At 36.3% G+C, this 24,689-nt stretch overlaps 1 protein-coding gene, 1 long non-coding RNA gene and 1 other non-coding gene across 5 annotated transcripts; 2 read left to right on the top strand and 1 right to left on the bottom strand.

Annotated features, from left to right (window-relative positions):
* Positions 1-2,255: 2,255 nt before the first annotated feature.
* Positions 2,256-2,362, top strand: LOC141722385 (small nucleolar RNA R71). Its single transcript, XR_012575405.1, has one exon. It is a non-coding gene; the product is annotated as a small nucleolar RNA R71 (small nucleolar RNA).
* A 15,504-nt stretch (positions 2,363-17,866) lies between these two features.
* On the top strand, positions 17,867-22,117 carry LOC141721037 (mannan endo-1,4-beta-mannosidase 2-like). 3 transcript variants are annotated; one of them, XM_074523769.1, is made up of 6 exons: positions 17,867-17,900; positions 18,560-18,813; positions 19,318-19,515; positions 20,546-20,668; positions 21,180-21,391; positions 21,494-22,117. In XM_074523769.1, exons 1-6 carry the CDS (start codon positions 17,882-17,884, stop codon positions 21,894-21,896), a joined length of 1,209 nt encoding a protein of 402 aa, XP_074379870.1. In that variant the 5' UTR covers positions 17,867-17,881; the 3' UTR covers positions 21,897-22,117. The 3 variants fall into 3 exon arrangements, with proteins under 3 accessions (XP_074379870.1, XP_074379871.1, XP_074379869.1); XM_074523770.1 differs by lacking the exon at positions 17,867-17,900 and adding an exon at positions 17,927-18,387; XM_074523768.1 differs by lacking the exon at positions 17,867-17,900 and having other exon boundaries at positions 17,927-18,813.
* On the bottom strand, positions 22,034-22,946 carry LOC141721038 (uncharacterized). The gene is made up of 2 exons (XR_012574640.1): positions 22,496-22,946; positions 22,034-22,421 (listed from the first exon to the last, which is right to left on the bottom strand). It is a non-coding gene; the product is annotated as an uncharacterized LOC141721038 (long non-coding RNA).
* Between the last annotated feature and the right edge of the window lie 1,743 nt (positions 22,947-24,689).

Genomic DNA, 24,689 nt, shown 5'->3' with positions numbered 1-24,689 from the left:
ACTGTTCGAGTAAGTATGAGCTCATTCTTTTCATTTACGACCACAGTGATACCTTCTTTCTTAGGTACACATTGTACGGGGCTCACCCATGAGCTGTCAGAAATAGGATAAATGATGCCTGCATCCAGCCATTTCAGAATTTCTTTCTTCACCACTTCTTTCATGATGGGATTCAGTCTTCGCTGTTGTTCCACAGTTGGCTTACTACCTTCCTCTAGCAGAATTTTATGCATACAATATGAAGGACTTATCCCCTTGATGTCTGCTATGGTCCATCCTATAGCCGATTTGAATTCTCTCAAAATCCTTAAGAGCTTGTCTTCCTCACTACCTGAAAGGTCAGATGAAATAATAACAGGTAACGTAGATGAATCACCCAAAAAAGCATACCTCAAGTGTTCAGGTAATGGCTTGAGCTCCAAGGTAGGTGCTTCCTCTATTGATGGTTTGAGCTTCCCTTCAGCATTCTTAAGGTCAGAAGTACCAAGAGATTCAAATGGTATGTCCAGCTTTCGCTTCCAGGGAGAAGCATTCAGATATTGTAATTGCTCGTTGCCATCTTCATCATCGCTGTCAAAATCCCCCACTAAGGCCTTTTCCAATGCATCAGACATTAGCATGCGATCGAGTTCCGAAGTAACCGCAGAATCAATCACATCCAATTTTAAGCACTCCCATCTTCTGTGGGGAATTTCATTGCCTTGAATACGTTGAAGGTCACATCCTGATCTTGGACCCGCATAGTAAGTTCACCTTTTTGCACATCGATCAAGGTACGGCCAGTAGCCAAGAAAGGCCTTCCCAAGATTATAGGAATCTTCTTATCTTCCTCAAAATCCAAAATAACAAAATCTGCAGGAAAGAAGAGCTTATCCACCTTGACGAGCACATCCTCAACTATGCCCCTTGGGTAAGTAATGGAACGAGCAGCCAATTGTAGCGACATGTATGTGGATTTTGGATCAGGCAGATCCAGCTTTTTAAAGATCGACAACGGCATCAGATTAATGCTTGCTCCCAAATCACAAAGGCACTTGTCAAAAGTCAGATTGCCAATGGTGCAAGGAATGGTGAAGCTTCCTGGATCTTTCAGTTTTGGTGGTAACTTTTGCTGCAGAACAGCGCTGCATTCTTCCGTGAGAGCAACGGTTTCAAGGTCATCCAGTTTCACCTTCCTTGAAAGAATAGTCTTCATAAACTTCGCATAACTAGGCATCTGTTCCAGAGCCTCAGCGAAAGATATATTGATGTGAAGTTTCTTGAACACCTCCAGAAACTTCCCGAACTGTCTATCCAGCTTTTGTTGCTGCAATCTCTTAGGAAAAGGTGGTGGAGGATAGAGCTGTTTCTCCCCTGTATTAGCCTCAGGCAGAGTGTGTTCAACAGTAGTCTTCCTTGGTTCCGCCGCTTTCTCCTTTTGCTTAGATTCTTCATCTCTAATTTCAGCTTCTACTTCTTTTGCCTTTTCAGCATCAGCCACTTTTCCAGATCTTAAGGTAATAGCCTTGACTTGCTCTTTAGCTTCCTTCCTGCCTGGTACTTCCGTGTCACTGGGAAGAGTGCCAGGTTGACGATTGAGCACTGCATTGGCTAATTGACCGATTTGATTTTCCAAGGTCTTGATAGAAACCGCCTGACTCTTGCACAACAGCTTAAGTTCCTCAAAATCAGCACTAGTAGGTGCAGCTGTACTTCCCTGTTGAGGATATGATTGCCTTGTAGCATACTGCTGTGGTTGCTGGAATCCAGGTGGGTTAAACTGTTTACTCACTCCTTGCTGATATGGTGGCTGAATAGCATTCTGATTATTCCCCCAGCTGAAGTTTGGATGATTTCTGTTGTTAGGATGATAGGTCGCTGGCACAGGCTGCTGTTGTCGCTGATAATTATTCACATACTGAACAGATTCATTGACAAGAGAACACTGATTCGTAGCATGAGAACCTGCACAAAGCTCACAAACCATAGCTATTTGATTAACTCCATATGTAGCCAGAGAATCAACCTTCATTGATAGTGCTTGGAGCTGGGCTGCAATAGCGGTGGCTGCATCAACTTCCAGAATACCTGCTACCTTGCCTGACGTCATCCTCTTAGTTGGGTTTTGATGCTCATTTGTAGCCATCGTTTCTATAAGATTATACGCCTCAGTATAGCTTTTAGCCCATAAGGCGCCTCCAGCTGCTGCATCCAGCATGGGCCGAGATTGGGCCCCCAAACCATTATAGAAACCAGTGATCACCATCCAATCCGGCATTCCATGATGTGGACATTTTCTCAACATTTCCTTGTAGCGTTCCCAAGCCTCGCACATAGATTCTGTAGGTTGCTGCGCAAACTGAGTAAGAGCACTCCTCATAGCAGCAGTCTTTGCCATCGGATAAAACTTCACCAGAAACTTTTGCGCAAGATCTTGCCACGTAGTGATGGATCCAGCTGGTTCAGAATGTAACCAGTCTTTAGCCTTGTCCCTCAGTGAGAATGGGAAAAGCCTCAACTTGATAGCCTCATCAGTCACGCCATTATACTTAAAAGTGCTGCAGATCTCGACAAAATTCCTTATATGCATGTTGGGGTCTTCAGTTGCCGCTCCTCCAAAAGAAACAGAATTCTACACCATCTGAATAGTGCCCGGCTTGATTTCAAAGGTGTTAGCTTGAATAGCCGGATGAAGGATGCTTGACTGAATGTCATCAATTTTAGGCCGAGAAAAATCCATAAGAGCTGGATCAGCTTGAACAATACGATCTCCCATGTTTACTGGTTCTTTCTGCTCAGTTCCTGAATCCGAATCCTCAAAATCTAACTTCTTCGGAATATCAAGAACTTCGTCTGTCTCCTCAGCTGTATCTAAAGTCCTCTTGCGAGCACGAGAACGAGTTTGCATAAACGCTTGCTAAAGTACCTGAAACACAACCGGAAAAAAAATAAGTAACTACTACGTCCTAATCACTGAGTCCTAATGACCAATGATGGTAAGTACATAAATTAAACAAATACGCCGAGTCCCCGGCAGCGGCGCCAAAAACTTGTTAGGGCGAAAACACGCGCTAATATTCACGCAAGTATACGCGTTCGCAAGTAATATAGAATACTTTCTAGTTCGTTCCCACAGAGACTCAGACTGAATTATTATTTAATTCAACTCACTCATCAATGTATGATTACTTCTCAATGTTAAGATACTAACACTTAAAATTGTTGATTAAATATTAACTACAATTAACTACTTAATTAATCACTTAACTAACACTTCAATTTATCAATAATAAAACACTCATGAGATCACAACTTCATTATTACTTCCTTCTATAGCCATTGTTATTACCTTTAGCATGTGACAGTGATGATATTAATCGAATAACACGAAACTGATAAAAGCCAACTTTCATTGTACGAATATCATTCTACCAAACATCCACAATTAAGATAGAAGTTGAATAGTCATCAATTATGTTGAGTTCCTATATGTCTACAGAAATTGACAACACAACGATTTAAGCACAAGTTATTCCTTTTTGATTACATAGGGCAAATAAAACTGTTAGAGTTACCCACTAATCATGCACAACATACATGAACCTATGCTAGCATGGCAAGTTCTAAATCTCAAGATCCATCGTCGCTTCACAAGAGATTAACACCCTATCTTATATGTTCGCGACGCACATAAGACGAATACGCACAACCAATACTAGATATCATACAATCATCACACACTAAAGTATTAAACAATTAACTAAAGAATTTCATAATAAATCCGCTGCAACCCCATGATCACGATTGGCCCATAATAGCACTTATCGTCATCATGGGTTCATATGAAATCATGATAAACAAACACAAGAAAATAATAACTAAACTAATTATATTAAAACAGAGTACGTCACAAGAGTAAATAAGTTCAAAGCAAGAAAACTAGCATCCAACGTTATAACGAAACAAGAATCACAAGAAAATATGCTTCCTCTTCGTTGATGTGTGCTAAATCGGTCTTCTTCCTTATCTCCTTCGCTTCTTGCGTAAAAACACAATCTTCTTCAATCCACACTTGTGAAAACGTCTCAAATCTAGTTATATAATAGTCCCATAAAACTCAGATTACATAGAAGTGGAAACCAAACAGAAGTAGAAGTCCTGAAATAATATGTTTTTTTTCCCGACCCTGCGCGGCCGCTCAGCATAGCTGAGCGGGCGCCCAGCTTGCTGCGCGGCCGCTTAGCAATGCTGAGCGGGCGCCCACACCTCTACTGGAAAAAATCTGATTTTTGCTCCGTTTCTTCGCCGTAATCTGCCCGTTTCTTTCCCCTCGCAATGGTGAACACATGCCAAGGCTTATTCTTGATGATTCCTCCCCCGAAATACAACTAATACCCTGAAATGCATAAACACTAGAAAAACGTATCAAATACACAAAATACTTGATTTCAAGACACCAATTTAAGCCATTTTAAGACGTTCTAAGTGGTATAAAATGCCACTTATCATGCACCATATTCGCCTCAGCAAAATGGTGTGGTGGAACGGAGAAATAGAAGTGTTGTTGAGATGGCTAGGAGTTTCTTGAAAGAGACAAATATGCCGGGAGAATTTTGGGGAGAAGCAGTAAGGCATGCTGTCTATGTATTGAATCGACTTCCAACAAGAGCACTGTCCGGAGTAACGCCATATGAAGCATGGAGTGGAGTAAAACCAAATATAAATCATATACGTGTATTTGGGTGTGTTGCACACATGAAAATTCCGAGTGTATCCACCAAAAAGATGGATGATAGGAGCAAAAGGGTTATAAATCTTGGGAAAGAGCCTGGAACGAAGGCATATAAGCTTTATGATCCAATTGCAAAATAAGTTCATGTGAGTCATGATGTAATTTTTGATGAAGCAGAATCATGGTCATGGGAAGAGCTGAGTAAAAATGAGAATTAAGAGTCATACACATTCTCTGTGTGGGTTCGTATGAAAGGAATCTTGATGAACTGAACACGGAGCAAACAGATGGAGAAGAAGTAAATGAAGAAGCAACAGATAGTGATGACACTGAGAACTCGTCACCAGGTTCGCAATCTCCATCAAACTATCAGGATTCACCGAGCTCGCAATCTCCAATAAATTATCAGGATTATGATAATTATGATGACAGTAACCCGACGAGAAAATACAGGTCCCTGACAGATGTTTATGCTGAAGCACGTGAAGTAGAACTAGAAGACGAGTTGTACTTAATGGGAGTCGAGGAACCAAATACTTATAACCAAGCAGCAGGCGAAAAGGAGTAGAACTTGGCAATGCAGCAAGAGATGAAGTCGATCGAACAAAATAGTACGTGGGTATTGACAGAGTTGCCAAAGAATCAGAAGGTGATTGGGCTGAAGTGGATTTACAAATTAAAGAAAGATGCGAAGGGTAATATAGTGAAGCACAAAGCTCGTTTGGTGGCCAAATGGTATACACAAGAACAAGGTGTTGATTTTGAAGAAAATTTTACGCCCGTGACTCGACTAGAGACGGTTCGATTGTTATTGGCATTAGCAGCCCAAAACTCTTGGGAGGTACATCATACAGATGTAAAAACAACATTCTTGAATGGAGAAATCAAATAAGAGGTATATGTGGCTCAACCAGAGGGGTACGTTCAAAGGGGTAAAGAACATATGGTGTACAAGCTTCTAAAGGCGTTGTTTGGGCTTAGACAAGCTCCACGTGCATGGTACTCAAAACTTAATCAGTGTCTTGAGGAGATGTGTTTACCAGGTGTCCCTACGAACATGCGGTATACTCTAAAAAGGAAGGTAATGATATGCTGATCATAAGTGTATACGTTGATGATTTGTTGGTCACAGGTACAAACTTGGGAGTTATCAAGAAATTCAAGGCTCAAATGAGTAACAAGTTCGAAATGAGTGACCTTGGGAAATTGAATTACTATCTGGGAATCGAAGTGGATTAAGGGAAGGACTATATTGAGTTAAAGAAGTCTGGGTATGCCAAAAAGATACTTGAAAGAGCTGGTATGTCTAAGTGTAATTCAGGAAAATATCCCATGTATCCTAAGGATCAGATTAATAAGGATGAGCATGGTGTACCAGTTAATAGCACTCAGTATAAGTCGATGGTGGGAGGCTTAAGATACCTGGTTCATACCAGGCTTGATATTGCCTATGTTGTGGGTGTGATTAGTAGATACATGGAACGTCCAACCGAGATGCATCAGAATGCAGCAAAGAAAATTTTACGATACATCAAAGGGACGATAAACTTTGGCATTGTGTATACGAAGGATGGCAGGAATAATGAGTTATCTGGATTTTCAGACAGTGATTTGGCGGGTCATTTGTATGAACGAAAGAGCACAGGTGGGGTAGTGTTCTACTTGAATGAAAGCATCATTACATGGGTTAGTTAGAAACAACGATGTGTTGCATTATAATCGTGTGAGGCAGAGTTCATGGCTGCAACTGCAGTAGCCTGCCAAGGTATTTGGGTAAAGAATGTTCTTGGTCATGTTTTGGGTGTCAAGATGAAGCCAGTAGTGATATATATTGACAACAAGTCCGCAATTGACTTGGCCAAAAATCCAATGTTTCATGGTCGTAGTAAACACATTGACATTCGCTATCACTTTATACGCGAATGTGTTGATAAAGGGGAGATAATCATCAAGCATGTCCGAGGAGAGCTTCATCGTGCGGATATTCTTACAAAGGCCATGACTACAGTAAAATTCGAGCGTATGAGGCAGCTAATGGGGTTTAAGGAATTCAGTGAATAAGTTTAAGATTTAGGGGGAGATTGTTAGTTTTAATCTTAAACTTAACTGTTATTTTGCTTAATGTTTATTTGATTGTTTTTCTAGGGAATAAGTTTGTCCAATATTAGTTGATTTAGTAGTATGTTTCTTTGTGGAGAGTTTGTAGGACTAGTTGAATAAACTTAGTGCTGGAGTATTTATAGGAGTTTAGTTGATAGCAGGTTCCTATTTTGTAGCCAACTCTGTTTTGGCAAGTCTTTATATCTGGTATTGCTGTATTGAATAATAAACAAGTGGTTGGGCAATCTGTTTTGGCAAGTCTTTATATCTGGTATTGCTGTATTGAATAATAAACAAGTCGTTGGGCAATTGTTCTCTGTGTGTTTTTCTCTGAGTTATTTGTTAAACAGCTATATTCACATATATATATATATATATATTTGATTAACGATTAGCAGACTCAAGAGCTTATCTGTAATGTGATTATAAGCCCCCGTGTCAGTTGTCCATTCCGTGTCTGAAATAGTGTTGTCCAAGGTAAGAGCTGCAAGAGCTTGAGGAATCTCATCACTTCAACTTGATTTCTTTGGCAGTCACCAACATATCTTTGCAATATGACAGACAGTTCCACAATATTGACATTTTTCTTCACGATACATGTCCCTTTCAGCAGGAGTCATTCGATGGACGACGTAGCCTTGAAATCATTGTTGAATTGCTCTAATTATTTTTATTATCATATCTGGGTTGTTGAGGTTGAAATCCACGTCCCATTGATGTGAATCGATTAGAGTTATCAGCTGTCAGCATATCCGCATATTATGTGACAGACCTTTATTGAGAGTTCTGTTGTTGTCCGTAGAAAGCTAACCGGGAACTCATTTGCCTAGCTGTGCCATCTGTTGTATTATTCGAAAACCAATTCCGTCGATGATCCAAACTCTGGAGTTGTGGCACTAGTTCAGTGTGAGTTGGTCTTGGAGGCCTCATCATGGTGATTGTAAAAGTCTCGTATTGAGGACCGAGAGTTGCAAGAAGGTAAAATACCTTTTTCTTATCTGCAACAGGGTTTCCAATACATGCAAGATTATCACACTGCCCTTAAATGTGCGAGTATGATCTGCAAATTTTTTATCTTCATCTTTACAAAGATAAATGATTTATTGGCGTAATGTAAATTCTCGTTCTTGTGAATCTTGTGCATAGGAGTCTTTTAAAACTTCCCATATGAAATATGCTATTTCTATGCCGACAGCAAGTCCATGAGCTTCTTCTGATAATGTACCAATGATCCCTCTCCGAAGAAGAGGATTAGACTTGCGCCATGCTTTGTGTGATTCAGTCAAAACTGGTTCAAAATTTTCTGGAGCTGTGTTTGATGGAGTGGGGACTGAATTTGGTGAGATGAGATGATCAATCAATTCTTGACTGATAAAATTTCAAACATTAAGAGATGCAATTTGTAACTGAACTGAGATGATAGGATGCTCAAGTGGCTCTAATACAAGAGAAAAAACTGAATAAAAATGCAGAAAAATCTTTTTATTTTTATTAAAACTCTGAGATAGGTTACTCAAATTAAACTCAAGCAACTGTGAACACCTCTAATACATTTGATCCTATTTAAATCTATATCTATACTATAGTGTAATAACTGGGGTATAATTTGGTAATTTGGTGTACCTGTTTTGATTGGTTTGTTTATCCCCATTTATGATCGTCGGATCTTTTTAACCAAGTGATCATGACCGTTACATTTAAATACTAAAGATATATATATACTACTCAAGCTCACAGGTTCGAACCGGCCAACAACGAATATTTATATTATTGTTTATACATTACTAAAGTTCTCAGGTTCGAACCCCACCAACAACAAATATTTATATTATTATTTATATACTACCCAATATTAAGATTCGAATCTCGTCAGTAACAAATATCTATATTTATTATTTATACATATACTAATAAGTTAATGATCCAAAAAAATATTATAATAATAATATAAAAATATTAATGAACCCGTGCATCGCACGGGTTGTTAGGCTAGTATGAGTAATGTTACAGAAGTGGCTACAAAATAGATGCACGAGTTGTTAGGCTAGTATGACTAATTTTACAGAAGTGGCTATAAAATATTTGTACATAATGATGCGAAAGTGTTAGCCTACAAATTATTTTCATCTTATTATTATTTATTTCTTACATTTTATTTCTCTTTTATATTACTATTAAAATTTGACCAAAATTATCTACTTACAAGTAATCAAGTTCTACTCACAAAATTAAAATATTCTATACCACAAAAAAAATTATAATTTTTTTATTTTAATAATAAGACAATACTTGCAAAATAAATTATAATATTATATATTATGAGAACGGTTACAAATATTATGTTATTTAACATGTATTATAATTTTGTATAACATATATTATATTTTTGAAATAATATTCTCATCATATTCTTTTCTACATACCAGCTTATATCCTCATATTCTAGAAATCAAAGAGAATAAAAATAATAAATGAGATGTTTAAGTTGAAAAGTTATGAAATATGTTCTTTTTCATTTGATCTAAGTTAGGTATTTTTATTGTGAACACACTTATTCTATGATTTTTTTATTGAGATTTATTGTTAATTTTTATTGAGACATATAATTTTACTATTTAGTCGGTTGTTCGTTATGTTATAGTGTTTTTATTACTTTTTATCAATTATATTTGTTGTGATTTTTATAATAAAATTATTTTATTTAATAACTTAATATAAAAAAGTTAAACATCTAACCAGTGTATTTTTAAAAAACTATACTACTATTAAAATATAAAAATAAATACATACTACAATAAAATATATAAAACATAAAAATAAAAATATTTTTATTAAAAAATAAAAAGTAAATACATAGTAATAACCAGTACAGTAAAATAATAAGATTTTTGTATTTGCCCAACAAAAAACCGTACAATTTTTAGATAAACAAATGAAAATTAGTTGAGGGCGTACAACTATAATGGATAATTATAATAATAGTGGCCTTTGTATAAAAATTTTGTAGACAATTTTGTACATTATTAATATAATAATATTTATTATTGCATCCAACGGTTCTCATCTATCTGAATTTAGATCTGACGGTTGTTATTTGTCGTACCAAATAACTATACCGAACAACCGACTACCAAAGGGTGTTCTGCTTATAATAGTATAATATAGATTAGTATATAACCCGTACGATGCATGGTTGTTTTTATCATATATGTTGTAAATTCTAATTTCGATTATACCTGTTAAAAAATAATAATTTTTTTTTATAATTTTAATATGTTGTCGGCATGATTCAAACTTTATATCTCTTAAATAATACTAATTTTAAAAATAAATCTAACGGTCAACAACGACCGACAACCAAATTTTCAATATTTCATATTTAATATAATAGTATAGATATAGATAAAAATATAATATAAGTGTCCTACATTAAATATAATAGAATTGATAGTCGATTAATTTTAGATCTCATGTTTTAAATATAATATTAAGTGTCTAAATATAAGTGTCCTATTTTAAATATAATAGAATTGATAGGCGAGTAATTTTACATGTCTTGTTTTAAATATAATATTAAGTGTCATATTTTAAATATAATAGAATGACCTGTTGGAAAATATGGGTATAAGTCCCATATTGGTAAGTCATATTTTTTGAGCATTATGACTAAAAGATGCGTGAGATATGATGATATTCTCTTAATAATGGAAATTATTATTTTCCATTAGAATTTGGCTCAAATATTATGGCATAAATTAATTTGGTTTTGTTTCAGATTAATTGATATGGTGTATGTCTTGATATATTTAATCTGATTCTGTTTCAGATTATTTATGGAATAGAGTAGCTTGCAAGTATTACACCGATTCCATAATTAATGATATTTAATTATGGAAAAGAGTAGCGCACAAGTCTATCTACACCTATATAAACACCTCTAAGGCGTCAGGGTTAGACACACCAAAAACATATTCGCCTTTAAACACAAAACTCTCTCTCTCTCGGTGATAGTTTCGTACCCGTTCAAACTCGCTGAAGGTGCTCGTTATCCGTAACGCCGCTACCTCGTTTTATCCTGGGAGGCTATCGACTCGCACATACGGTGAGAGGCGAAATAGCTTTAAGGAGACAGTTTCAACTGGACTCGAGGATCTCTCTTCTTTTTATATCTTTTCTTCCTCCGTTTGATTTCGTTTACTCACGCACACATTTGTTTGATTATATGTATTAATCGCAGATTGTATTCACAATCTTAAAGCTATTTATTTTATATACATCCGTGACTGATACATCTGTATCTGCTTGTTTTGTTGAGTACGATCGATGGAGAACCAAACTGTGAACGATTCGATGAACATGACGGCTGATCCCAACGCACAGATCACTGGATCTGATGGGGTTCACCAGCAGCCGATTAACCCTAACGCACGGATCGTACGATCTGATGGGGGTCAAACGCCTGTTGGACATGTGCCTTTGGGACATGTGCCTGTGGGACACACTGTTATTGGACAGTTTAGTGTTCCTCTTGGACAGATATCGGCAGGATTCACTCCTCCGATCATACCTGCGGTGCTTACTGGTGTGCATATACCTGTAGTACAGACGCACGTACCATCTGTTCCACCTGTGGTGCCTGCTGCACCTGTTATGCCAACTGTGCCTGCTGCACATGCTGAAAAACCTGAAAAATTCAACGGAACGAACTTCAAACGTTGGCAATAAAAGATGCACTTTTATCTGACCACGTTGCATATGGATCGCTTCCTTAAGGAAGAACCACCGTTGCTCACTGCTGAGAGTAACATGCAGACTGTGTATGCTGCTGATGCTTGGAAGCACTCCGACTACATCTGTCGGAACTATATGTTAAATTGTTTGTCTGACCCGTTGTATAACGTATACAGCGCGAAGCCAACAGCTAAGGTCTTATGGGAGTCACTTGACCATAAGTATAAAACCGAGGACGCTGGGGCAAAGAAGTGGATTGTTGGCCGCTTTCTTGATTATAAGATGGCAGACTCTAAGACTGTGGTCAGTCAGGTGCAGGAACTGCAGGTGATCATTCATGACATTCATGCTGAGGGAATGGTCATAAGTGAGTCTTTCCAAGTTGCTGCTGTTATTGAAAAGCTTCCACCTGGATGGAAAGATTTCAATAACTACCTTAAGCACAAGCGAAAGGAGATGTCTATGGAGGATCTTATCGTTAGACTTCGTATTGAAGAAGACAACAGAGGGTCCGAGAAGAAAGTTAATGTTGCCACTGAGAAGGCAAACATGGTGGAGCATGCTCAAAGCTCCAAGCCCAAGAAGACTAATTCTAGTAAAGGGGCAAAGCTGGCACCCAAAGGAGGGATTTCGAAGTCGAAATTTCAGGGGAAGTGCTACAACTGTGATAAAGTTGGTCATAGGTCTTCTGACTGCAAGAAGCCCAAGAAGCCCAACAAGAAGAAAGAAGCAAACATGGTATAGAATATCTCCAAGGATATGGGTGATATAGACCTCTGTGCTACGGTCTCTGAAGTGAACCTGGTCGGTTCTAATCCACGTGAATGGTGGATTGATACTGGTGCTACTAGGCATGTTTGCTCAGACAAGGCGATTTTCTCTAGCCTCAAAGCTTCTGATGCTGGTGAGAAGCTCTACATGGGGAATTCAGCAACTTCTACCATTGAGGGTGAAGGCACGGTGATCCTGAAGATGACCTCTGGGAAGAATCTGAATTTGAAGAATGTACTTTATGTGCCTGATATTCGCAAGAACCTTGTGTCTGGTTCTCTGTTGAGTAAGCATGGCTTTCGCATTGTAATAGAGTCAGATAAAGTAATTTTGTCTAAGAGTGGTATGTTTGTAGGCAAGGGTTATTTAACCGATGGGCTTTTTAAGCTCAATGTAATATCCGTTAAGGACGATAATGAAATGAAGAATTTTTCTGCTTACTTGCTTGAGTCTCCTAATTTATGACATGCTAGATTAGGACATGTAAATTATGACACTTTACGACGTTTAAGTGCAAAAGAATACATACCTAAACTTACTATCGATTCAAAACATAAGTGTGAGACTTTTGTTGAGGCAAAATTAACGAGATCATCATTTAAACGTGTGGAAAGGAACACCAAAGTGTTAGACCTAATACATAGCGACATATGTGATTTAAAATTCGCTCCAACAAGAGGAGGAAACAAGTATTTTATCACATTCATTGATGATTGTACAAAATACTGTTATGTATATTTGTTGAAAAGCAAAGACGAAGCTATAGATAAATTTAAAATCTATAAGGAAGAAGTTGAGACACAACAGACTGAGAAAATCAAAGCGATACGAAGTGATCGTGGAGGTGAATATGTTGAACCATTTGGAGAATTCTGTTCACAACATGGTATAATCCATGAGGTCACTGCACCATACTCCCCTCAGTCAAATGGTGTGGCTGAAAGGAAGAATCGCACTCTGAAAGAAATGATGAATGCGATGTTGTTAAGCTCTGGGCTTCCACAATCGATGTGGGGAGAAGCCATCTTAAGCGCAAATAATATTTTAAATATTACGATGCGCAAGAATAAGGATGTAAGTCCTTATGAAATGTGGAAGAAAAAGAAATCAAGTTACCAACACCTGAAAGTGTGGGGGTGCCTTGAAAAGGTACTGATCCCTACACCGAAGAAGGTGAAGATAGGTCCTAAGACTGTGGAATGTATTTTCATCGGATATCCTCCACATAGTACTGCATATCGGTTTCTTGTTCATGAATCCAAGATTCCTGATATTCAAAAGAATACCATTATGGAATCAAGGAATGCCTCATTCTTTGAGACGATGTTTCCCTGTAATCCAGGAAACCAACAACCTACGACGTCTAAACGATCTCATGAGTCTGTAGATGACGATAATGAGAGTGACGAAAGTGAAGACGAAAATGTGGGGGTAGTGAGAAGGAGCAAAAGACAACGAACGGAGAAATCTTATGGGTCTGATTTTATGACCTATTTGCTCGAAGAAGGTGACCCAAAAACCTATAAGGAGGCGGTTACCTCACCTGATGGACCTATGTGGAAAGAGGCCATCAAGAATGAAGTTGATTCAATTATGCAAAATCATACTTGGGAATTAGTGGACTTGCCAACTGGTTGCAAACCATTAGGTAGCAAGTGGGTTTTCAAGAAGAAGTTGAAAACTGATGGCACTATTGATAAGTATAAGGCCAAACTTGTAATTAAAAGATACAAGCAACAAAAAGGCCTTGATTACTTTGATACATATTCTCCTGTAACGAGAATAACGTCCATAAGGATGATGTTTGTTATTGCTGCAATGCGTAATCTAACTGTACATCAAATGGATGTGAAAACAGCCTTCCTAAATGGGGACATAGATGAGGAAATCTATATGGAACAACCCGAAGGGTTTGTTGTACCAGGACAAGAAAGGAAAGTTTGTAGATTGGTGAAATCATTGTATGGTTTGAAACAAGCGCCTATGAAATGGCATGAAAAATTTGATGAGGTCGTGCTGGCCAATGGCTTCAAAATCAATGAATGTGATAGTTGTGCCTATTACAAGGATAACGAGAACAGCTATGTCAAGGAGAATGACAATGGCTATGTCAAGGAGAATGACAATGGCTATGTCATGATGACGCTATATGTAGATGATCTACTTATTGCCGGAAGCAATGATAAAGTGATCAAATCTACCAAGGACATGTTGAAATCAAGATTCGACATGAAAGACATGGGACTAGCAAATGTAATTCTGGGAATTCAAATTTCTAGAACATCAGAGGGTCTCGCATTAAGTCAACCACATTATGTTGACAAGATCCTTGAGAAGTTTCTTAAGGATGACTTTGAGAAAGCTAGGACACATGTGGATATGACTTTGCACCTATCCAAGAACAAAGGTGTAGCTGTTTCCCAATTGGAATACTCGAGGATAATTGGTAGTCTGATGTACCTCATGAGTTGTACAAGACCAGACATTGCATACTCAATTAGCAAGTTGAGTAGGTTTACGAGTAATCCGGGAGCTGATCACTGGAAAGCGATCATAAGGGTACTAAGGTACTTGAGGGGAACTCGAGACTATGGACTGCACTATGGCAGATACCCAGCAGTATTAGAAGGATATACTGACGCAAATTGGATATCTAGCAAGAAAGCACTTAAGTCTACGAGTGGTTATGTGTTTACATAAGTTGGAGCGGCAATATCATGGAAATCCTCAAAACAAACGGTGATAACTCATTCCACGATGGAAGCTGAGTTTGTGGCACTAGATAAATGCGCCGAAGAGGCTGAATATCTACGTCAGTTTCTGGAGAATATTCCAAGATGGCCAAAGCCTGTAACTGCAATAGGGATTCACTGTGATAGTCAATCCGCTATTGGTAGAGCACATAGCACGATGTATAATGGAAAGTCTCGTCATATACGACGACGACACAGTTCCATTAGAAAATTGATCTCAACCGGAATTATCGCTGTTGACTATATACCGTCAAAAGATAATATCGCGGATCCACTAACCAAAGGGTTATCAAGAGAAGTGGTTGAGAAATCATCGAGAGGGATGGGCCTTAAGCCTATTGCTTAACGGCATCATGGTGGACACCCAACCATTGCTGACTGGAGATCCCAAGAACTTGGTTCAATGGGACAACTAAATCATGATGACCAAATCACTGTGGGGGTAACCCCTGGCCTGTTCCTATGATGAGGAAACAGTGAGACCCGTAAGGTACGAGGTTAAGCTTTGAGCTTTTAATGATCTTTGATGAATACATGGAGCTCAGGAGTGAACGCATGGAATTCAGTTAAGTAAACGCGGGTTACTCTATAAGATAAAGATCACCTATGTGGGAGAGAAGTGGGGCCGCTTCAAAGGAGAATTGCGAGGCACAATTCTTTAGAAACTTCTGCAGAACCAGGACGATGTTCCATGGCCAAAATGGACATACTCATGAGAGCTGAACGAGTCAGAAATGATATAGTTATAAGTATATCATCGTTTACACAAACGACCGAACAGTTCAAGGACAAGCACGTCTATTGTCTACCAGTAAAGTCAGTATGCTTACTCGAGCGAAGGTTCAAGGAGCATTCTCTACCTATCGTATGTTATATCTGATCGAAGAAACTATCACCAAGTCAAACTCCGTGTCTGTCTGTCTGTCTGGTGTGTGCTACTAAGATCACCAATCTCACCCATGTGGGGGATTGTTGGAAAATATGGGTATAAGTCCCATATTGGTAAGTCATATTTTTTGAGCATTATGACTAAAAGATGTGTGAGATATGATGATATTCTCTTAATAATGGAAATTATTATTTTCCATTAGAATTTGGCTCAAATATTATGGCATAAATTAATTTGATTTTGTTTCAGACTAATTGATATGGTGTATATCTTGATATATTTAATCTGATTCTGTTTCAGATTATTTATGGAATAGAGTAGCTTGCAATTATTACACCGATTCCATAATTAATGATATTTAATTATGGAAAAGAGTAGCGCACAAGTCTATCTACACCTATATAAACACCTCTAAGGCGTTAGGGTTAAACACACAAAAAACATATTCGCCTTTAAACACAAAACTCTCTCTCTCTCTCGGTGATAGTTTCGTACCCGTTCAAGCTCGCTGAAGGTGCTCGTTATCCGTAATGCCGCCGCTACCTCGTTTTATCCTGGGAGACTATCGACTCGCACATACGGTGAGAGGCGAAATAGCTTTAAGGAGACAGTTTCAACTGAACTCGAGGATCTCTCTTCTGTTTATATCTTTTCTTCCTCCGTTTGATTTCGTTTACTCACGCACACATTTATTTGATTATATATATTAATCGCAGATTGTATTCACATGACCAACGATCAACAAATAAATTTTTAATATTTTATCTTTAATATAATAATATAAATAGATAGATTAATAGATTATATAGATAGATATAAAAAGAGCAGCATGACGGTGTCGGTGGTGGCTGGAATTGCAAAGTTGTCATCAGAGACTGTGCACCCACAAACACCTAACTCTAAACCAAACAGATTGACTCATTTTTTCGCTCAAATCAAGGCGCAACTCAGCTCCCGAGTCTTCCCTAATTTCTGTCAATTTTCTTTTCTTACACGTTACCTGTAGGGCCATGTGTCTTCTTTAACCAAATTTACACTAAATCTTACTCTTTTTACTAAATATTTAAAATACATTTTAAATTATATGTTTCTGTTCACAAAAACTGTTCCAAAGCAATAGTTCTAAACTACTTAATTTTGTGTATAAAAATTAAAAATTAAAGGATTTATGTTATATTGTTTAAATTAAAATAATAACTTTTTGCTAATCGGACATTAAAATAATTTTTTGGACTAAAGTCTAGTCTACATTAATTAATCATAGTTATCATTAAATTTATTTATTAAAGATCTGCCTGGCACTGATAGAGTGATAGTCACCATTTTGTCTCTGGCTAGAAGCGTACAACAGCCATATATACATATGCATGTAGACATTGTTATTAGTATAATTATTAGTCTGCATTATTAAAATGATAAAGACATGTTAGTTTACTTGTAGTAGTCATAAATTATTATTATATATATATGTATAGTGCTACTATATTAGAAACTGTGTCGTAATCAAAATTAAACATTAATTTTTTTTAAAATCTTGTCAAAATATAACATGTATAATTTACAAATTAATCGTTTAAAAATTATAGTTAAATAGAATTTAAAAAAAATTACCTATTAATGAAAAATAAAATTAAAAATGAAGAATATTAACTGAAATTATGTGTGAAAGTGTGTATCTTAATTCTGTGTGGTGCGGGATCATTAGACGAGATTAATAAGATCTAGATTATTTTTTAATTTTCATTTCAAAACTTATTTTTATTTAAATAAATACATACATATATATATAATTATATACATACATATCAAATCAGATAGTTGTAATAATATACTCCTAAAATTAGAAGATATAACTATTCTCGATATATATAATCTTGAGAAACAATAATGTCAGTTTTCAGTCCACCAAATGAATAAACATATTTGATGTTAAAGACACTTGTGGGTACTTTTTTTGTTTATGAGGTCTATGTTTTATTCCCATCCATCTTCAACAATCTTAATTTTCTTATCTTCTGAAAATTAAGATTATTCACATCCTTCAGTATTATTTATCAAGCCAAGATAATACAAATATCTTCTTCAAATTTGTTTACTTATCACCTAGAGTGCCTATTTATCCCGAGTCTCATTAAATATTTTTTTGTTTAAAATTTCTTGCTATTTATAGATTGTTCTTTGGAAGGGGATCTAGTAGGTTTCCTAAAAATTTGGAAATTAATTAAATTCATATAATCCCTCATCTGGTTATTTCTGAAATTACAAATTCTTGATTTTTAGCTCAAAGGGTATTCAAGATTTGAAAATACCTTACTTGGGTATCTCTGATTTTGATAAAGTCTTGATCTTTAGCTCAAAGGGTATTCAAGATTTGAAAATACCTGACTTGGGTAGCTTTGATTTTGATAAAGTTTTGATTTTTAGCTCAAAGGGTAATCAAGATTCTACATTTTATGATCTTGGTGATTGGTGTTTGATAATATTGTTTAGTTGAAATGGTAGCAGGAAATAACCTGTTCTATCCAATTGTTGGTATTGCTTCATGTGTTGCATTTCTATATTTGTCATTTGGTGACATGTGGCCTGATTTTCGTGATCATTCAGAGCAAAGTGTGAGCTTTGTGGAAAGAAATGGGAGCCATTTCATGCTTGATGGTCGAGTTTTCTATGTGAATGGTTGGAATTCATACTGGTTGATGGACCATGCTGTGAATGAATATAGCAAGTATAGAATCAAAGCTATGTTGCAAGCAGGTGCAAAGATGGGTTTGACTGTGTGTCGAACTTGGGCTTTTAATGATGGTGATTACAACGCGCTCCAGATTTCGCCTGGTCAATTTGATGAGAAAGTATTCAGGGTAATTTACTATTGTAGTTCTTAGTATATTGTTCAATTTATTTTGTAGATTCATTATTGTGCATATAAGCTTAATGACAGTTTTTGCAGTCTTCTATATAAACTCGAGCGATGTTGATTCAACAGATTATTTCTTGGCTATCTAATAAGCAATCTGCTAAAGCAAAGTTTAGGAGAATTGTTAGATGGGGTTTGATTTTTTTATTAATTGTTTTAATCATTTAGCGCGGAAAACTTCTTTATTCTGTTGCTAATTTGTTATAGTTTGTTTCTGTATTGTCAAAGTTTTAAATTGAGAAAGATCTTACATCTCTTATTGCACAAAGTTCTGCATACCCGGAATCTCTTGTTAGTATTAAGTGTTAACAACTTGTTAGGGATGCATTTCATTTCATGTATGTGCTTCGGTGATTTCTACACTATTAACTAGTTCAAGTTATATGTCCCTTGATTTGTTGAAGTTCATTTTAATCAATCTGTATCTAATGAATAAATACTATGACAGGCATTGGACCATGTCATAGCTGAAGCCAAGCAGCAAGGCGTCAGGCTTCTCCTTGCCTTGGTGAATAATTTGCAAGCTTTTGGTGGTAAGACCCAGTACGTCAAGTGGGCATGGGAAGAGGGCCTTGGTTTAACATCTTCTAATGATTCATTTTTCTATGATCCATCTATTCGCCGCTATTTCAAACACTATTTAAAGGTAACCTATCTGCCTTATCAGTCTCATGTTCAGTCAGAACTCTCTTGGCTATTCTGTTTATATGTATATGTGTCTGTAGGTCAGCTCTCTAAAATATAAACACTTAAAAGGATCACTGTCAATGCAAGAGAGGAAGACTTCTGGAACCAGTTTGGTGTCTACCGCTAATTATTAGTGTTCTCTAAGTTCGTCCTGTGGCTCATTTTACGTCCTAGCCTGTGAATGCAGGCAGTCTTCACATCCCAGTTCATAGTAACAAACTTATTAATAGAATGGCCATTGACCTGGTGATTATCTTCGTTTCTTAAATTAAACTGATTAGCTGGGGGGGGGGAGAGGGTATCCATAATGAATGTTGTTTCTTTACTTCCATGAAGATATCAAGTATCTTAGTATAGAAGTACTATTATATATCGAGACTGTAACTAGGGATTCAATTGTTGTTTTTATACTTTGTGGGTATTCCTGGTTAGTCCACGAATTTATGAGGTATTATAAAAAAATTAATCTGCTATAAAATACCCTAATGCCAATTTCAAGACTTTGGAAGCACATCTGAGCACAAGTCATCTAAAGAAAAGTAAATAATAAAATGGTAAAGACGCAGACTAAGTGATAATTTTTTGTTTAAGATTATTACTTTGAAGATTGTCAACATGTCCAATTCAGTCTTCATTAGTTAGTGATAAATACATCGAGAATCTCTAGTGGCATATTTAAGTTTAGTGGTACAACCCAACGCCAATAGCTGTGTTCAGGCTTACAGTCACTGTACCCGTGTCGGACACTTGGACACTCCACTGTCAGTTCCTTGGACTAAAATCTGGACACTTTGATGACCAATCGAATGACCAGGTATAAGCTAAACCTAATATGTAAAACGAAAAAGAGAAGGAAAAAGCAGAGGAGACCAATAGTTTTTTTTCTTGTTTGTCTTATATAACATATAAATGAATTCAATATTTCATACAACTGAGATAATGACAATCTTTTGAATAATTGATCAATACTGCTTACTGTACATTTGCAGACTGTTTTGACTAGGAAAAACTCTATTACTGGGATTGAGTACAGAGACGATCCCACCATTTTTGGCTGGGAATTAATTAATGAACCCCGTTGTGTTAGCGATGCTTCAGGCAACACTCTTCAAGTAAGTCGGACTTTTAATTGAACTTGGGCACTTTACTGAATATATTCTAAAGAATTTTAAAAGCCATCAAATGTATTCTGTAACTTCTCAAGTTTTCTGTGTTCTCCATCTTTAAACTCATTATTTAAAGCATCTATTAACACCAGCATTATAATTTTATATATTTTTTGAGCTCGTATATGTCCGAAGAAATAAATTTGTGTTATCTGATTTGTTTACTGCTCAAGTCTACATAGATTTCATAGTGAACACCCGTTTAAGCAACTTTTTGGATTATATAATATTAAAATTGAGTCCCCGCCAATAGAAATGGTGAGAGGGAAGGCCTTTTCTTTTGCAGTGTTCTACTGCATGTTTTTTCCTGCTCTCCTAAAGACAACATTGTAATGTGCTATAAATAGAGAATCTTCTTTTCTACATATTGCCAATTCTCATTGTTAAGCAATTAACCGGATGAACTGAGTTCTTTGCTTGTCCGAGTATGTATTGAGTGTATATAGTATAAGTGCAGGATTGGATACAAGAGATGTCAACCTTCTTGAAAGCAATTGACAGAAAGCACCTGCTAACTGTGGGTCTTGAAGGATTCTATGGTCCGAAAAGTCCAAAAAGATTAACGCAGAATCCAGAATGGTGGGCATCAGATCTTGGAACTGATTTTATTCGCAACTCCATGCTCCCCACCATCGACTTTGCGTCTGTTCATATATACCCTGACCATTGGTAAGACGTTGCATTTTTTATTTTTCCTTTCACACTGAGGGACAACTGTAAGGTCTTTAGTCGGCATGAATACATTAATTAATCTGTTTCTCCTTGGTGCAGGACCCATGTGCAAGATCTTGAGTACAAACTAGAATTTGTTTCAACATGGATGCAATCTCACATTGAAGATGGTGATAAGGAGCTCATGAAGCCTATTATGTTCACTGAATTCGGATTGTCCAGTGAAAACAAAGGTTTTGACCCAGCTCAGAGAGATAGGTTCTACAAAATAGTTTTCGACTTGATATATAAATCCGCGAAGAAGAAAGGTTCTGGAGCAGGATCTTTTGCATGGCAATTCTTTGTTGGAGGAATGGAAGACTACAATGATGAATTTGGAATAGTGCCATGGCAGAGACCATCTACATATAAGCTGATAACTGAACAATCTTGTAGACTAGCAAGAATACAGGGAGTCATGCCGTGGCGAACGCAATACTTGAAACAACTGTGTTCACATTGATTATAAATTAACTTTTTGTTCGAGTGCTTCAATGGATTAAGAACTGGGTTATGTAGGATGGTGTTGGTTGAGATTAGTTTGTACCACGTTCTTCATAATAGGTATATGTATAATTTTTTTTCGTTTAAAAAGAAATAAAAAAGAAAAAGAAAACATGGCTTTGCATTAGCATTTAGCTAACAGTGAATGAGTATGTGAGATTGCATTTATCATCATGTAAATATTTATATTCCACAGTTAATATCAGAGCACCGCTTCTTTTTCAGGCTTTGTCAAATGGTTGTACACCACCCCAGCCCAGTTGTACTTTGATATTTGAAGAATCATCTTGCTAATGTAAATTCTTATTTTTACATCCAGGGGCGGGCTCATCTCACTCCAGCCCCCTTTCCGTCCATGGTAACCCCATCTCTTAATATAGCAATATCTCCGCGGTTCTTTTCAAGCTGATGTCAAAGACAAGATCCCTCTTAATATAGCAATATCTCCCCGGCTCTTTTTAAAGATATGTCAAAGACAAGATCCCTGTGAGAGTGTGTTTAACATGAAAAAAGATCATTCTTATATCTAGGAGTAACCTTAAAACTTTGAAAAGATACCTGTCATATTCTTCACTCTGAATTTTCGCATACACTCTACTCATCAGAAATATAACAATTGGACAACTCTGTGGATTGATTCTGCTTCATAAGCAAATTTGCATGAATTCTTGTACTTAAAACATCTGAGCTGCTCCATTTGTGTCAACACTGTTAGACATAGTTTCCAGATTCATCTATCTTTGCCGGTGTGTTAGAGCACATGCACCGGCTGCGTTGAATGTTGATTCATCAATTCAGCCGGTATTTCAATTATTTAATGAGAAAAGTTGATCCAGCAGTATAAAAGTGAGGCCATCAATTTTGCTGTTTAGTTGATTCAGCAAGCTGCCCTTTGAAAATCGCTGGACCAACCAACGAGCATCAATCTTATGGGCCTTTTTTTTACCTTTTCTTTTGCCCGATGCTTTTCTTTTTGCTTGCAACGGCTCTATTTTACCACAAAACTAGTAATTTTATTAACGGTCATTTTTTTGTTTATAAATGTAATTTTTTGTATCCAGATTTCTCGTAAAAATTATACATTCATATCTTCTTAATCTCATCTTTCTTTCATAAATTATACATATAAATATATTATGGGTCCGAATAATTACAATTATGTGTTTTATGGGCTCGTCAATCTGTTGATCCGATCACCGGTAGATATTCAAATAAGAATAATATGACCCAAAGAGAAGAGATGTCTATGGCTATTTTCAATAATATGCAATGTAACCAAAAATAACTAGTGGAGGCCAACATAAAAAAAAATGAGGAAACCCTTCAAATGTCGAGTGAGATCTTAGAATTTGAGAAACGAAAGGAAGCAAGGCATGCAAGACTTGATGTACTAGAGGAACAGAAAGAAGCAAGATTGACAAAATACGAGGTTGTTGAAGAATTAAGGGAGCAAACAAAGATCATGACGATGGATACTGGCCAAATGACTCCAAATTCGAAGAGGTGGTTTAAAAGAAAGAAGGCTGAGATCATGGAACAAGTGAATGAGACTACTAGTGATGGTGCTTATGTTCCTCACTTTGACGATGATCTTTATGATTAGATTTAATTATTATGTTTTTAATTAATTATGTACTATGTTTTTTAATTTAATTACGTTAACTACTTTTGAATTCAATAAAAAAAAATTCCTACACTCAAGTGTAGTCGATTCTCCCATTCGACATATTTCGGCAAATTGATCAGCTGATGCACCGTTAGCTAGCATTCGTAGTGCAACAGTCATTTTTTGTTGAGTTAACAACCCCAACAATCCAGTTGCATCTGTTTTTTTGATGCTAATAGGAATCTTGAGTGCAAAATGCTATCATGATGCGATTGAAGACATGAGGACGCATTTTATACTTTCGACGGAAATCATCTTCACTGAATATTGGATGACCAACGAAATTATCTTTCATGAGATTTTTTCCTCCCGAAATCCTTTTTCTAGGATGATTAGAAGATTTTCCATGTCGTGAGCCCCATCCTTGTGGTTCATCAGGATTATCGATGAACTTCATCATCATTGTCGCTTCAGACACCATGATATTCATAATTTCAGACTCTTCTTGACGGTTTTGTTATCTCATACTCAATAATCTTTTTTTAATGAATTCATTATTGCAAAGATTTGAGTAATTTTGAGATGATTATAATATCAAGATCATGATATTATTTATAGACAATTTTCAATCTATAAATTTAGATCAAGACACGTGTCATAATGTGATTCAACGAAAATCTTAACAAAAATTTAAATTTATCCACAATCTTATCAAAAACCTAAAATTATCTAGTAATCTATTATTGGATATTATTTGTGGGACCATTAAATAATAGAGATGGAATTAAATTTATAATATATAATATTATTATTTATTTGATGAATAGTAACTGATGAATTGATGGAGTATATGGGTGTATAAAAACTATGAAAAAATGGATTTAGCAGGAGTAGTAACTAATTCCATTGATTCAATTGATGAATTGATCAATTGATGTAACAGCCCTCACTTCCGGAATATTAATTCTAAATCAAAATCTAAATAAAACGAATTCTTAATTCAACAAAATCAAATATTACACGAAAGGTAAAGTAACGGTCAAAGACAATAATCAAAATTATAAAAATGAGAGATGTAGCTCCACAATTTAATAATCAATATCTAAACCTTATCTTAACAACACGATAATTCTTAAACAAGAAATT

Source organism: Apium graveolens, chromosome 4 (genome assembly GCF_009905375.1).
Source record: "Apium graveolens cultivar Ventura chromosome 4, ASM990537v1, whole genome shotgun sequence".
Lineage (NCBI taxonomy): Eukaryota > Viridiplantae > Streptophyta > Magnoliopsida > Apiales > Apiaceae > Apium > Apium graveolens.
The sequence above is the reverse complement of the archived record's forward strand: the minus strand, read 5'-3'. Positions and strand labels throughout refer to the sequence as shown.

What these genes read in the sequence shown, in the direction of transcription:
- LOC141721037 (XM_074523768.1), top strand. Translation starts at nt 18,451, where the DNA reads ATGGTAGCAGGAAATAACCTGTTCTATCCAATTGTTGGTATTGCTTCA. An exon ending in CTTCAGGCAACACTCTTCAA is followed by an intron (nt 20,669 to 21,179) that starts GTAAGTCGGACT and finishes GTATAAGTGCAG; the next exon opens with GATTGGATACAAGAGATGTC. An exon ending in CATATATACCCTGACCATTG is followed by an intron (nt 21,392 to 21,493) that starts GTAAGACGTTGC and finishes TCCTTGGTGCAG; the next exon opens with GACCCATGTGCAAGATCTTG.